Raw genomic sequence first — 14,117 nt, 5'->3', positions numbered from 1 at the left:
ACTGAGCCACCCAGGCTCCCCTAAATAGCTACCTATTTTTAATGTTCACTTATATCCGTATAACCCTTTAAGGAGATGTTCTAGAAATGAATGTCTTTGAAACTGATCCGTCTGAAAAGCATTCTAGATTAACATTGATATTTACCTCTCTAGACCTTCCCCCATCCCTCTAAAAAGAAAAGTGTCTTTAGAGACATAAACACAGGACAGAGGGGTTGGGAGAGTGGATGATCCAGATGTGAGATATCAACCCAACTGCACAGGTGGGGAAACGCTGGACTGGGGGCCTCAGGGAGCCGGGGTGCTGTAGGCACTCAGGCAGGAGGCCCCTATGGAAGTAACCCTCCAGGGAGAGCTGAACACAGGAAGACTCGCCGAGAAGACCCTGTCCTCATCAAAGCTGCAAACAGAAGTTTTGCTCTCAGAGATACTGAACCAGAGAGCATTCGGCCCAGGACACACAGTCTCCCCTAAGTTAGCGCTGCTGAAAACAAGGATTAGGTGAACGTGCACCTCATGGGGGCTGGTTCCGCGCTGGCCCACCCTCAGCTCTCTCCTGAGCGCTGTGCAAACCAGGCTCATATGTTCTAATGGAAGGATCGTGCTGACTCCACGTGAACCCGCTGGTCCATCTCAACATCTCTAAACGGGAACATTCCTGAGGCGATGCAACAGAAATACACAGAACCATCTGCAGCTTTGTCAGGGGAAGAAACCTGGAATCCAAACAAGCCTCTGACTGTACTGTGTTAGTAGAGATACGGGGAAAAGAAGAACACGGTGGGCGCCTGGGTGGCTCAGTCCTTGAGCGTCTGCCTTCGGCTCAGGTCATGATCCCGGGGTCCTGGGATCGAGCCCCGCATCGGGCTCCCTGCTCGGCGGGAAGCCTGCTTCTCCCTCTCCCACTCCCCCTGCTTGCGTTCCCTCTCTCGCTGTCCCTCTCTGCCAAATAAATAAATAAAATCTTAAAAAAAAAAAAAGAAAAGAAGAACATGGTAATGAACCTGGGAGAATGCCACCAGCCCGAACTGGAAGTCTGACCCATTTAGGGGGACCTCGTGTCTTCATGAAGAAAGGGGGAAAGTGAACAAATGAACAGCTCTACAATACCCCTCCCCCCCCGCAGCTCACACACTTCTAACAAGCATCTTCCTGTAATAGACACTAGGTGACTTTTCCGTACACATACAACACTGTTAGACTTTTTTAAAGCACTCTATTCCCTATTAGTATTCGGCTCTTCTCATTTTCTCATTTATCTTCCCACAGGTATAAATTAAAACAAAAACTGCCAATAGTTAGTACAAGAATAGTGTATGAATTAGATGTCCTCACTACTTTATAAACTAATAACTTCTTTAAACTACTTTTTGATGAACTTTTTTTTTAAATGACATTCACTTCCCCCCTTCTCCCAACCCCATCTTCTCTTATACCGCAAGGTCTGCTTAGCAAAGGCACTGTGGCCACCCATGCCGCTCCCCTCACTGGGAAACACACGGAGCCGGTGCTCCCTCTGCCTCAGGTCTGTCACAGATCCTGGAATTACTCGCTTCTGCCCAAAGATGCTCAGCAAACATTCAACCGCTATGAAAATCCATCCCGGATCTTCACCTCATTATTTGTGTATCATAGCTGGAATGCTGCCTTTCTTTAATGAAAACCAAAATGCCAGCACATCTGAGTGGCTCAGTCAGTTAAGTGTCTGTCTCTTGATTTCAGCTCAGGTCATGATCTCAGGGTCATGAGATTGAGCCCTGAGTCGGGCTCCATGCTAAGGGAGGAGCCTGTTTGAGATTCCTTCTCTCCCTCTCCCTCCGCCCCTCCCCTGACTCATGCGCATGTGCTCTCTCTCTCAAAAAAAAGTCAAAATTCTTATTAATATAAAACCAGTCTCAGTCACGAGTGGTTACTTTCAACATCCAGAGGAAGTGTCGCATCTTCATGGAAGGCTCGTGGGGAGGAGCTGTGTGTGGTCTGCAGTAAACTGTATAAATCTCCCAGCATTTGTCGATGTAATTCATGGAATAGAGTGTCCGCTGCTGCCCACTGAATAAACTGCCTAAAGACATTAGGGAAAGATAAACCATCAAAAAATGATTACAAAGCTACATTTTGGGGAAAAAATAATAAATATAATGCTGTTGGTTTTGTATTTACCTTTTACACGGCAGGCATTTGGGTGAATGTTCTCAGTCATCAGTTTGGTAAAACACAGAAAGAGCGATGGGCTTCTGTTTCTGCCAAGACAGATCTAGTCACCCCTCTGTCCGGGATGGAGAACCTCATTCTCCTCTCCCTGAGTATGGAGTGGACTTAGTAGTTTGCTTCGAATGATGAGAGCACAGAAAGGGAGAAACAGTATGTTTACGGCAGAGAATCCTGGCTGCCACCACTTTAAACGAGCGCTCGGGGTTAGCATAACCGGTAATAAGACAGTCTAATGTCACGTACCCCTGATGGGATGGGATGCCAAGGGCAGTTTGCCTCCATGGTATTCTTCCCCAAAACCCAAGCCTCAGTGCAATGATGAAAACACATCAGCAGACGACAATCAAGGGACATTTTACAAAATAAGTGACCAATGGTCTTCCAAAGCGTCAAGGTCATAAAAGACGAAATCCGAGAAACTACCACAGGTTGTAGGAACTAAGGAGGTGGGACAACAAAACGCAAAGAACATGGAACAGAAAAGGGACATCAGTGGGAAAACTTGGGAAACCCTAATAAAGTCTGTGGTTTCGTTAAGAGTATTATACCAACGTTCATTTCTTCACTTTGACAAGTGCACCACGGTTGTGTAAGATTGTTAAGGGAAGCTGAGTGACGGGTGTATAGGAATCACTGTACTAACATGGCAACACTTCTGTAAAACTAAATTTATTACAAAATTAAAAGTTTTTTTAAAAAAAGATGTAGTATCAATTTTTCTCTGAGAAAGACAGGAGATTCTGCCCTAAGGTAGGGTTGGTGTTGACCATTTCTGATTACAACTCTGAGAACACTATTCAGGATGGAAACATGACTCACATCTGAGGGGTCTTCCGAATTTTAATCCAGTATCTCATGGTTTTGTGGTTAATATTTGGGAAATGTTTTTGTTTCTGGTCCTTCATTTCAGAAGTATGTAAAGTGATAACGCCCGTTGAAGGAAAGCAGAAAAGTTAGCACTGTGACTACAGCACCGGTGCACTCGGCCTCACCCTCTCAGCGCCCCGGAAGTAGTACTTACTGGTATTCTTTGTGATGGATGTGGTAAGCCAACTGCAGGAGGTAATTCAGAAATGTCCTCAAAAGTATTGTTGTAAATGGAGAATGAATTTCTTCAACTGGAGTGTCACTATTGGCTAAAATAAAGAAAATTGGAAAGGATGCCTAGTAACTTTTTAAATTGAGGTATAATTGACATATAATGTTGTATTAGTTCCAAGTGTGCAACAGGATTCACTATATGTTGCAAAATGACCACCACAGTAAGTCTCATTGACATTGTTCACCTACACAGCTACAAAAATTTCTTTTAGTGGCACCTGGGTGGCTCAGTCGTTAAGTGTCTGCCTTCGGCTCAGGTCATGATCCCAGGGTCCCGGGATCGAGCCCCGCATCGGGCTTCCTGCTCCCCGGGAAGCCTGCTTCTCCCTCCCCCACTCCCCCTGCTTGTGTTCCCTCTCTCACTGTGTCTCTCTCTGTCAAATAAATAAATAAAATCTTTTTAAAAAAATTTCTCTTTTACTCTTGTGATGAGGACTTCTTAAGATTTACCCTCTTACAATGTTCACATATAATACCATATTTTCAACATACCACAATTTCATTCTTATTTTTTAATTTAAATTCAATTAACATATAATATATTATTAGTTTCAGATCAAGATTTCATTCTTGATGCCTAGCATTTTCTAAAACCTTCTATTTTATTTGCTCCTGGTGTACAATTCAAAGAACTGAGCATGAGGGAGTATCTTTTTTTTTCCTAGGGAATACTGTGAACATCGTATACACATCCACCTAAAACTTAGGTTTTAGTTTTAGTTTAGGTTTAGTCTGCTTGAAAGATCTCGATCTGGTCACCTTTCAAGAAACTTACAAGATACCTTGTGCCCATGTCTTTCAAGGTGGTCTGAGCCTCGTTTGATTGATGATTCTAATTCTAAATGGATTCTAAGTCTGTGTCAAACACTTAAATTTCAGGTAAATAGGTACTAGTTCTAATATTTTGTGTTTCAAGTAGATAATCTAAGGTTTTCAAGGCCTGCTTCCCAGAATTCAGCTGAAAGAACTAAAACCTTCAAAATTGCATGAACTTTCTCACTTGAAATCAAGCCCAAGCCCAAGACAACCTCAAGTGTTTTCCCAGCTATGCCAAGCCCTCTTGGCTTCTGATCTCACAGTTTTAGTGAGTTTGATAGATCAGGGGCAGGCAAATCTCTCTGTCGAGAGCCAGCAACACATATTTTATGCTTTGTAGGCCACACGGTCTCTGTCACAACCCCTCAGTTCTGGTGTCTAGGGCAAAAATAGCCACAGACAGCGCATGAGAAAATGGGCATGGCTGTGTTCCAATAAAACTTTATAAGAACAGACGGGGCTGGATTCGGCCCACAGGGCCTGCTGTAGCCTTCACTGCTACCATTATTTTACGGGATTGTCTCAAGTACATTTTAAGCACCTTGAGAAGATGAACCTGTGTTGATTTCTGGAATGTCTGTCCCAGCATGTGCCTTCCTCACTCCCTCCCCATTTCTTGACTGGTTTCATGGTGACATGAGGTTATACTACTCTTTAAACCAAAGGATGTTGGGGTGCCTGGGTGGCTCAGTCAGTTAAGCATCTGACTTTGGCTCAGGTCATGATCTTGGGGTCCTGGGATCGAAACCCACATCAGGCTCCCTGCTCAGCGGGGAGTCTGCCTCTCCCCTTCTTCTGCCCCTCCCCCCCCACTCATGCACATGCTCTCTCTCTCTCAAATAAATAAATCTTAAAAAAATAATAAACTAAAAGACACAAAGGACCTGGAATACTCACTACTTAATATCCTGTCCATATCAGCAAGAGTTATTTTATGGTGATGAAATTTGCAGTCTTTTAGAAACCTCCAGAAGTGAAGCTTTGTCATCAGAAAGGTGTTATCCAGAGAGTGATCACATCCTAGGCTGCTGTAAAAGCTATAGATTCTTCTCAATTCTGTAATATTTCTTAAGACAGCATATTCTACCTACAAAGAAAACCACACGTCTTAATCTTGCCTAATAAGAACAAAAGTAAAAGAAACAACACCTGTTTTGTAAATTAAATGCAATAACACATGTGACGTAATAGCATTTACCTCTTACCACTGTATGAGCTCAACAAATGTCATATTCTTCCCACTCAACCCCAGGTCAATAAAATGCAATTTCTGAATAACATCTAAAAATTTGCTGTTACCAAAAAAAAAAAAAAAAAAAGTGCTGTTATCAGTACAATGAAATTGCTTTCATACTGATATGTATCACATATGCAATGTGATAGCATCCTATTTGAATGGGCAGCAAATTTTCTTCTTCATGGATCAGTATCTTTCATAAAGACAAACACAAAAATCCTCACCAAAATAGGAGTATATGAAATCTAGCAAAATATAAAGTCGTATGTCCACACCAAGCGGGGTTTATCCTGGGATCGCAAGGCTGGTCCAACCAGCCTTGGCCGTTTGTTTGTTTGTTTGTTTGTTTAGAAGGGTCCTTGCCCAGTGTGGAGCCCAATGTGGGGCTCGAACTCACGACCGTGAGATCAAGACCAGAGCTGAGATCAAGAGTCAGATACTTTACTGACTGAGGTGCCCCAGGCTTGGTTGATTTAAAACATACAACGGACATCATCAGACTTCCTGCTGAAAGTCTGAAATAGACAATACTCACACTCGTTACTAACCTCCGACTCTGTCCTCAGTCACCTTCTATAATTCTCCCCAACCCTCAATGCCCCGAGTGCTATCTCCACTTCCCCATATGTGCAAGCCTGCAAGCTATGCAGTGTCCTGTCCTCCAAAACCACTTACCCCGTGCCTCACCCTCCCAAAGGAAATATTCAGGAAATGTGAGCAACGGTGTTTGGGGTCCCCAAGGACATGGAAAACCTCACCTGGGCAGTTGCATCAGGCATCTGTCCCTCTCAGCATTAACTCCTACTTTCTAAAATTCAATTCGATTGGATAAACATGCCTAATCTGCTCTATCTAAAGCCTTGTTCTAGAGTAGAACGCAGAATTTTCTTTATGAAGCTTAAAACCTGGTAAAGACACCGTAAGGAAGTACGACAGGTAGAACAGAGCCAGGGAGGAAGGAGAGGTGGGGTACAAGGAAGAAGTTCCCTGGAGGACGCTGTACTTGAACTCAAGCCTTGGAGCACAGAACAAATGAGCAATTCACGGACGGCAGGCCCCCCAGTGGAGGTTGGGGTGGGGGGAGCAGAGAGGTTGAGATGCTTCTGGAATGCCAGGAGGGCTGTCTGACCTGGATAAAGGCTGTCCCCGCGCTCCACCCAGCTCCCTCCTGGGCAAAGTGGGACAACCACTGTTCTGGCCCCTAGGCTGTTGGGGGGATTTAGCAAAATTAAGGCGTTTGGAAACAGGCCCAGAGCAAAGTGCTTTCTGCGCATGTGCTGCCCATTATCGTCACAAGAGTGCATGGTGAGGAGGCGGCTGCTAGGGGCAGGCTGGCAAGACAGGCTGATGTCAGGTCCTAGGACGTCCTGAGTACAAACAGCTCCCATCGGCATGGAACGGGATACAACTAGACGGCCAAGAGAGCTTTCCAGAGCCCCTCAGGACCCTTCCGAAGTCTGGAAGTCATGAGGGACCATGGAAGGTGGAGGCTCCATCACAGAGGAGGTTAGAGAGATGTGACCGCCACATGCAGCATGGGGTCCTGGGTAGGATCCTGGGGCAGAAAAAGGGGCACTGTGAGGAAAAGTGAAATTCAAATAAAGTCCACTGCTTCGTGTCAGTGGGTCAGCGGGGCCTGGGTCTCGGCTTTGGTCTCTGTTCCGTGGCCATGGGAGATGCTCACGTGCGGAGCAGCCAGTGACGGGGTGCAGAAACCCGGGCTCAAGCCGCTCTTCCGGGAGTCTGAAGTCCGCTCAAAGGGTTAGGGAAAAAATGGAAGTTTCTCTAACTAGATTGTAATATTGTCCATATTGTGAAATACCATGTAGCCATTAAACATGTTTAGAGGCGTTTCTGAAGTGTCAAGTTACAGAATTTCTTTTACTTTCTAGGTCCTAGTTCTGTAATGTTTGAATTTTCTGTAAAGAGCATGTGCTACTTTTGTAATTAAAACAGTCAAGATATATATATATTTTTAAGAGTTTACATATTTATTAGAGTGAGAGAGAGCAGGAGAGGGTAGAGGGTCAGAGGGAGAAGCAGACTCCCCACTGAGCGGGGAACCCAAAGTGGGACTCGATCCTGGGACTACGGGATCATCACCTGAGCCAAAGGCAGCTGCTCAACCAACTGAGCCACCCAGGCGCCCCAGTCAAGATATATTTTTAAATTCATAGTTTTTTAAAGACCTACCTGTTTTGACATGGAAAGAACTCCAAAGTGGAAAGTGAATGATAACATATGTAAAAAAAGAAAGAGAGAGAGAGAGAGAGAGGGGAAGGGAGGGAGAGAAGGAGTAAGGGAGGGAAGGAAGGAAAGGAAGGAAAGAAAGGAAGGAAGGAAAGAAGAAAGAAAGGCAATCTCCTTTTGGGGTGATTCAATGGATGGTTATTTAGTCACCTAAAAATTATATTGTAGGAGAATATTTAATGGCACCGAAGACCTATGATTAAATACACAAAAACAGAGATTATATGAGCAGAACGCTCCAATTCTAATTATGTTTGCCCAGAACAAAACTGGAAAGATGGTCACCAGATTTTGTCTGGGTGGAGATTCTCTTCTACTTTTTCTTATGTGCATTTTCTAAATTTTCTACCAGTATCGTGTACTATTTTCCTAACTAGAGAAAGTCATAGAAGTTCTTTTTTTTTTTTTAACAAGAATCTGGCAGCAGATGAAGTGAGCGATCCCAGGAGCCTGAATGACATCGTTGGCCAGGAGAAGAATAGAGGAGGATGGGGGATGGAGAGTCATCACTTTTGAGACCCACAGAACTGGGGCCAGAGGAGACGGAATAGAGGAAGAGCAAAGGGACACATGACTTGCAACTTCGAGGTACCAGTGGTTCTGCTGCAAGCCACACCTTCAACAGTGCTTTCATGGGAGAATCATCCTGAGCCCCAGTCAAAGCAGGGTTCACGACACTAACATGTAATTTGGTGGATGTGATTTTCCAGATGTTAATCAAATGAAGTCCGGGTACACATAATTTTCTCTGTCTCTAAGGATTTCTAGATTTGTACTGATTTCTAGGAGTTTGAAGTTCTTTGGAATCCCAGCAGCCCATAATAATGCACTGCAGAATTAATGTCCTGCGGTTGGGGTGGCCACAGCCTTGGGCTTCAGACCAAGCTGCGAGTGAGGGTAACTTGAATTTAGTTAATTCACTGAGTCCCTCTATCCGGGCTCCTGTTTCCTCACAAAGCCTGTTCACTAGGGTTGCCTTACAAATTAAATGGGATGGTACACAAACCATCTATGTGGCTTATAAAAGACACTCAACACAGGACAGCCCCCCTCGGCTGTATTTTCCCAAGACTGTGGAGACTCTGTTAATATTTAAGCCTAAAATATAAATGTATAACAATATGAAAGGTTTTTACCTGCTTCTTTTCCTCTGCTTGATCTTTCTCAGGATACATATTCAGCAACAAACTGAGATTCAGCTCAAGGCTCGACCCTAACACAGAATTACTTTCACTGCCATCAAGCTTTCTGATAATCTCTAGCAAATAAAGGCAAATAGAGAGGATCATTGTGAAAAGCAATGTTAAAAGTTTTCAATGTTACCATTTCAACTAGCAAATTAAAATGATTTGGGGAAAAGAAAATAAAATGCTTTTGGAAGTTAAAAAAATTTTTTTCAGTGTTATGAGGAAATGATTTTCCACCCAAGTGGGATATAAGAGTATTCAAAAAAACTACTAAGAAAGCAGTTTCCCCCAGGAAACTTCTGTTTTCTGAAGTAGTCTTTGTATTTTGATGAGTAGATTCCATTGATAATAGAAGCTAATTTGCATGCAACTGACAGGTGCACACCCCCTTACCAGCACTGATGGAGGATGCAGGGTACGGGCTCTTGAAGGAAGACTCTGCAGACAGGTCCAGGTGACTTAAGAACTCAACTTCAAGATTTGGAAACTCCACTATGTGGTCATTGGAAAAGAAGCCATCATACACACGCCCATTTTTGAAAGTTAATCGGCCCTGCACACAGAAAGATTTACAGTTCAGGAAAACCACTGGTAATCTCCATCTGTACCATTTTCAAGGGTTTGGAGGTTTTTGTTTGTTTTTAAGACATGCAGTTAGCTCACATAGAGTCTCGCTCCTAGAGTCTCGAGTCACTGTGTAAATCCTCTCTATTCTTCCTCCTCCTCTCTCTATCGGCTCCACGACCTCTCCCTAGCTACCCCTAGGTCACAGAAGATGTCTTATTAAACTACACTAGTGACCAGCAGAGTGCCCATCACCAAATAGGGACTCTCTTGGTATTGGTCCAACCCAAGCCAATAATCAGTCTGATGGAGAGGTAAGTAAATGACCCAAGTCAGCTCAGCCAAATTAAAGATATTTGTGGAAAGCTCCTCAGAAAAGAGTTTCTTCTCTCCCTCTACTTAGTGTGGTATGTGGATGTGAAGCCTGGAACCACAGCATCCATCTTGTGGTCATGAGGGAGGGGCAGCATAAGGGTGAAGCTGACATCATGGTGGGAGACATCATGGGTAGATCAAGAAAATCCTGACATCATTGAGTTGCTGAATCAAACCAACCCTGAAACCCACTTATTCTTTATCAGTTGTGGATGATTAAGCTAGATTTTCCATTACTTGTGACCAAAACCACCCTAACACACACACACACGTATGTACATAACATAAACTAAGTAAATAACTTCTAAATATACAGGATACTGATGATATGTTGGAAATTATTTTAAAATTCATGTAATCATCTTAACAAAACAGTAAGTTATCATGTGCAAAAATGGATTATGCACTTTACCAGACAGAGAATGAGATGCCTTTTACGGTATTTCAGTTGCTTTACAAAATCTATAAAATGTGCTCTTCACACATCTGCACTCACCATACCATGTTTTTTATTGGAGACCCATTCTCCCTCATAAACGGCCCCACTGGCATAGTAAAATTTTCCATGGCCATGACGATATCCATTTACAAACTCTCCTATGTATTCATTTCTCAAAGGGTATTGGGAGTTGGGGATTCTCTTTAGAAACCAGGAGTGTGTTCCAAAACCATTCTGAAAAGAAAGCAAATTTCCATGAGAAATGCTCAAAATATTTCCTCTTTTTACCTGACTCCATTTAAAATTTGGTCAATAGGGGCGGCTGGGTGGCTCAGTCGGTTAAGCCTCTGACTCTTGATTTTGGCTCAGGTCATGATCTCAGGGTCCTGAGATGGAGCCCTGCATCAGGCTCTGCACTCAGCATGGAGTCTGCTTGTCCCTCTCCCTCTCCCCTCTTGTGCTTTCTCCCTCTCAAATAAATAAAAATCTTTTAAATTAAAATAAAACTCAGTCAATAGATCAAATACAATGACACATTTGAAAGGACAAAGAACATGGATTTTAGAGTCACACAGACTTGGGTTCAGCCTCTGTGCCATCTACTTATTAACCAGCCATTTGACCTAAGGCAGATTATTTAAGCCCTCTGGGTTTCATCTATAAAATGAAAATAACAACTACCCTGCAGGTTGGATGTAAAGACTGAAGACAGTGTATAAAAAGTGCCTAGCTTGATACTGATAAATTATTACCTTAAATTTTATTTATTTTTAACATCCGGATTGATAAAAAAGAAAAATGCCTTCTTCAATCCCACTTTTGCAGAGGCAACCACTACTTGAGAGTCTGAGAATTCATCTGTATTTTCCCCAGGCACATTCAATTATACACACTAAATCAACATATTATATGTACATATAACACATATAAACACACAATTTTTTCAACAATGGGATGACTCTGTATATCTAGACTCTCTATATCTAGAACTTCTGGGTATATGCTAAAAAGAATTGAAAATGGGGACTCAAACAAATATTTGTGCACTCATGTTCATAGCAGCATTACTTGCAATAACCAAAAGGTGGAAGCAACCCAGGTGTCCATCGATGGATGAATGAATAAGCATAAGGATGGTATAAACATACAATGGAATATTATTCAGCCTTAAAAAGGAAGGAAATCCTAACACATACTATAAGATGGATGAACCTTGAAGACATTATGCTGAGTGAAATAAACCAGTTGCAAAAGGACAAATACTATATAATTCCACTTACATGAGATACCGAGAGGAGTCAGATTCATAGGGACAGAAAGTAGATGGTGGGTGCCAGGGGTGGGGAAAGGGGGAAGAGAGATGGGAAGTGAGTGTTTGATGGGGACAGAGTCTCCGTTTGGGAAGATGAAAAGAGTTCTGGAGAAGGATGGTGGGGACGGCTGCACAACAGTGTGAATGTACTTAATGCCCTGAATTGGACACTTAAATATGATTAAGATGGTAAATTTTTTGTTATGTGTATTTTACCAGAATTAAAAAGAAAAAGAAAAAAGAAAGCTGGAGTGGCTATATTCACATCAGAAAAAGACTTCAGAGGAAAAGAAACTTATCAGAGCTAAAGAGGGACATGACAAGATGATAACAAAGGGTCAACCCACCAAGAAGACATAACAATCCTAAACAAGTATGCGCCTAACAAAAGAACTTAAAAATATATGAAGCAAAAATTGATAGATTTGAAAGAAGAAATAGATGAATCTAGAATTATACTTGGACACCTCACCACTCTTATCTCAGAAATGGGTAGAAAAAATAAACAGAAAATGAGTAATGTGGTATAGACACCTGAACAACACTATCAACCAATTTGATCTAATTGTCATCCACAGAACACTCCACTCAACAAAAGCAGAAATACACATAACATTCACCAAGACAGACCATATTCTGGGCCACAAAATAAACCACAATGTATTTAAAAGAAATGTAGTCATACAAAGTATGTTCTTTAACCACAGTAGAATTAAAAATTTCAACAGAAAAATCAACAACAGAAGGATATCTGGAAAAATCTCCAACTATTTGGAAAGTAAACAACATATGTCAAAATAATTTACAGGTTAAAGAGGAAGTCATAGGGACATTAGAAAATATTTTGAGGGACGCCTGGGTGGCTCAGTCGGTTAAGCGTCTGCTTTCGGCTAGGGTCGTGATCCCAGAGTCCTGGGACTGAGCCCCGCATCGGGCTCCCTGCTCAGCAGGGAGTCTGCTTCTCCCTCTGCCCCGACCTGAACAAAAATTAAAATATATCAGAATTAGTGGGATGCAGAGAAGGCAGTGGTAAGAGGAAAAATTTTAGTATTAAATGCTTATATTAGAAAAGAAGAAATGTCTCAAATCAATCAAGCTTCCATCCTACAATTCAAGGAAAAGAAGAGCATATCAAACCCAAAGCATGCAGAAGGAAGGTAATAACAAAGAGCAGGTATCAAATTAAAAACTGAAAAACCCCAAGAGAAAATAAATAACACTAAGACTGGTTCTTAGAGAATTTTCATGACTTGGATATACCTGTAACAAGACTGAAGACAAAAGAGAAAACACAAATCACTGGTTCTGGCAGAAAGAGGGAACATCACTATAGATCCCATATAATATATATTTAAAGAATCATGAGAGACTTTTAAAGAAATTATTTTTTTTAATATTTTATTTATTTGTCAGAGAGAGAGCACAAGCAGGGGGAGTGGCAGGCAGAGGGAGAAGCAGGCTCCCCACTGAGAAAGGAGCCCCACTTGGGACTTGATCCCAGGCTGGGATCATGACCCCAGCTGAAGGCAGATGTCCAACCCACCGAGCTGCCCAGGCATCCCCATGAGAGACTATTATGAACAACCTTGTGCCAATAAATTTCTATGAAATGGGACAAATTCCTTCAAAAATACAAACTTAAAACTTATTCAAGAACAAACAGATCGGGGTGCCTGGGTGGCTCAGTTGGGAAAGCGTCCGACTCTTGATTTCGGCTCAGATCATGATCTCAGGGTCCTGAGATCAAGCCCCATGTTGGGCTCTGCACTGAGTGTGGAGCCTGCTTAGGACTCTCTCCCTCCCTCTGCCAAATCCCCGTACCCCACTCACACACCACACCTTCTCTCTTAAAAAAACAACAACACAAAAACAAACAAACATAAAAAATCCTCATTCACCACAATCAAGTGGGATTTATTTCTGGGTTGTAAGGGTGGATCGGTATTTGCAAATCAATCAATGTGATACATCACATCAATAGGAGAAAGGATAAGAACCACGTGATCATTTCAACAGATGCAGGAAAAGCATTTGACAAAGTACAACATCCATTCATGATAAACACCTTGACAAAGTAGGGTTAGAAAGAATATAACATAACAAGCCAAATATGAAAAACCCACAGCTAATGTCATCCTTAATGGGGAAAAACCGAGAGCTTTTCCTCTATGGTCAGGAACAAGACAGGGATGTCCACTCTCAATACTGTTATTCAACACAGTACTGGAAATGCTAGCCACAGCAATCAGACAACAAAAAGAAATAAAAGGCATCCAAACCAGTAAGGAAGAAGTAAAACATTCACTACTTGCAGATGACGTGATACTATATATAGAAAACCCCAAAGACTCCACCAAAAAACTGTCAGAACTGATACGTGAATTCAGTAAAGTTGCAGGACACAAAATCAATCTGCAGGAATATGCTGCATTTCTATACACCAATAATGAAGCAGCAGAAAGAGAAATTCAGAAAACAAACCCATTTACAGTTGCACCAAAAATAATAAACCCAACCAAAGAGGAGAAAGACCTGTGCTCTGAAAACTATAGAACACTTCTGAAAGAAACTGAAGATGATACAAAGAAATGGAAAGACAGGGGCGCCTGGGTGGCTCAGTTGGTT

The 14,117-nt window shown here is 42.3% G+C and overlaps 1 protein-coding gene across 1 annotated transcript in view; it reads right to left on the bottom strand.

Moving 5' to 3' along the window:
- The window catches only part of RSPH10B (radial spoke head 10 homolog B), a 52,840-nt gene that overhangs the window by 22,471 nt on the left and 16,252 nt on the right, over positions 1-14,117 (bottom strand). The window contains exons 8-14 of the mRNA XM_032394085.1: positions 10,238-10,414; positions 9,196-9,355; positions 8,752-8,873; positions 5,026-5,215; positions 3,233-3,347; positions 2,161-2,240; positions 1,914-2,062 (exon numbers count right to left, since the gene is read on the bottom strand). Of these exons, the coding sequence (XP_032249976.1) occupies positions 1,914-2,062; positions 2,161-2,240; positions 3,233-3,347; positions 5,026-5,215; positions 8,752-8,873; positions 9,196-9,355; positions 10,238-10,414 (993 nt within the window). The remainder of the gene's footprint in view (positions 1-1,913; positions 2,063-2,160; positions 2,241-3,232; positions 3,348-5,025; positions 5,216-8,751; positions 8,874-9,195; positions 9,356-10,237; positions 10,415-14,117) is intronic.

The sequence above is a fragment of the Phoca vitulina genome, unplaced genomic scaffold (assembly GCF_004348235.1).
Source record: "Phoca vitulina isolate PV1807 unplaced genomic scaffold, GSC_HSeal_1.0 scaffold79, whole genome shotgun sequence".
NCBI lineage: Eukaryota > Metazoa > Chordata > Mammalia > Carnivora > Phocidae > Phoca > Phoca vitulina.
Note: the sequence above shows the minus strand (reverse complement) of the source record. Positions and strands in the feature narration are given on the sequence as shown.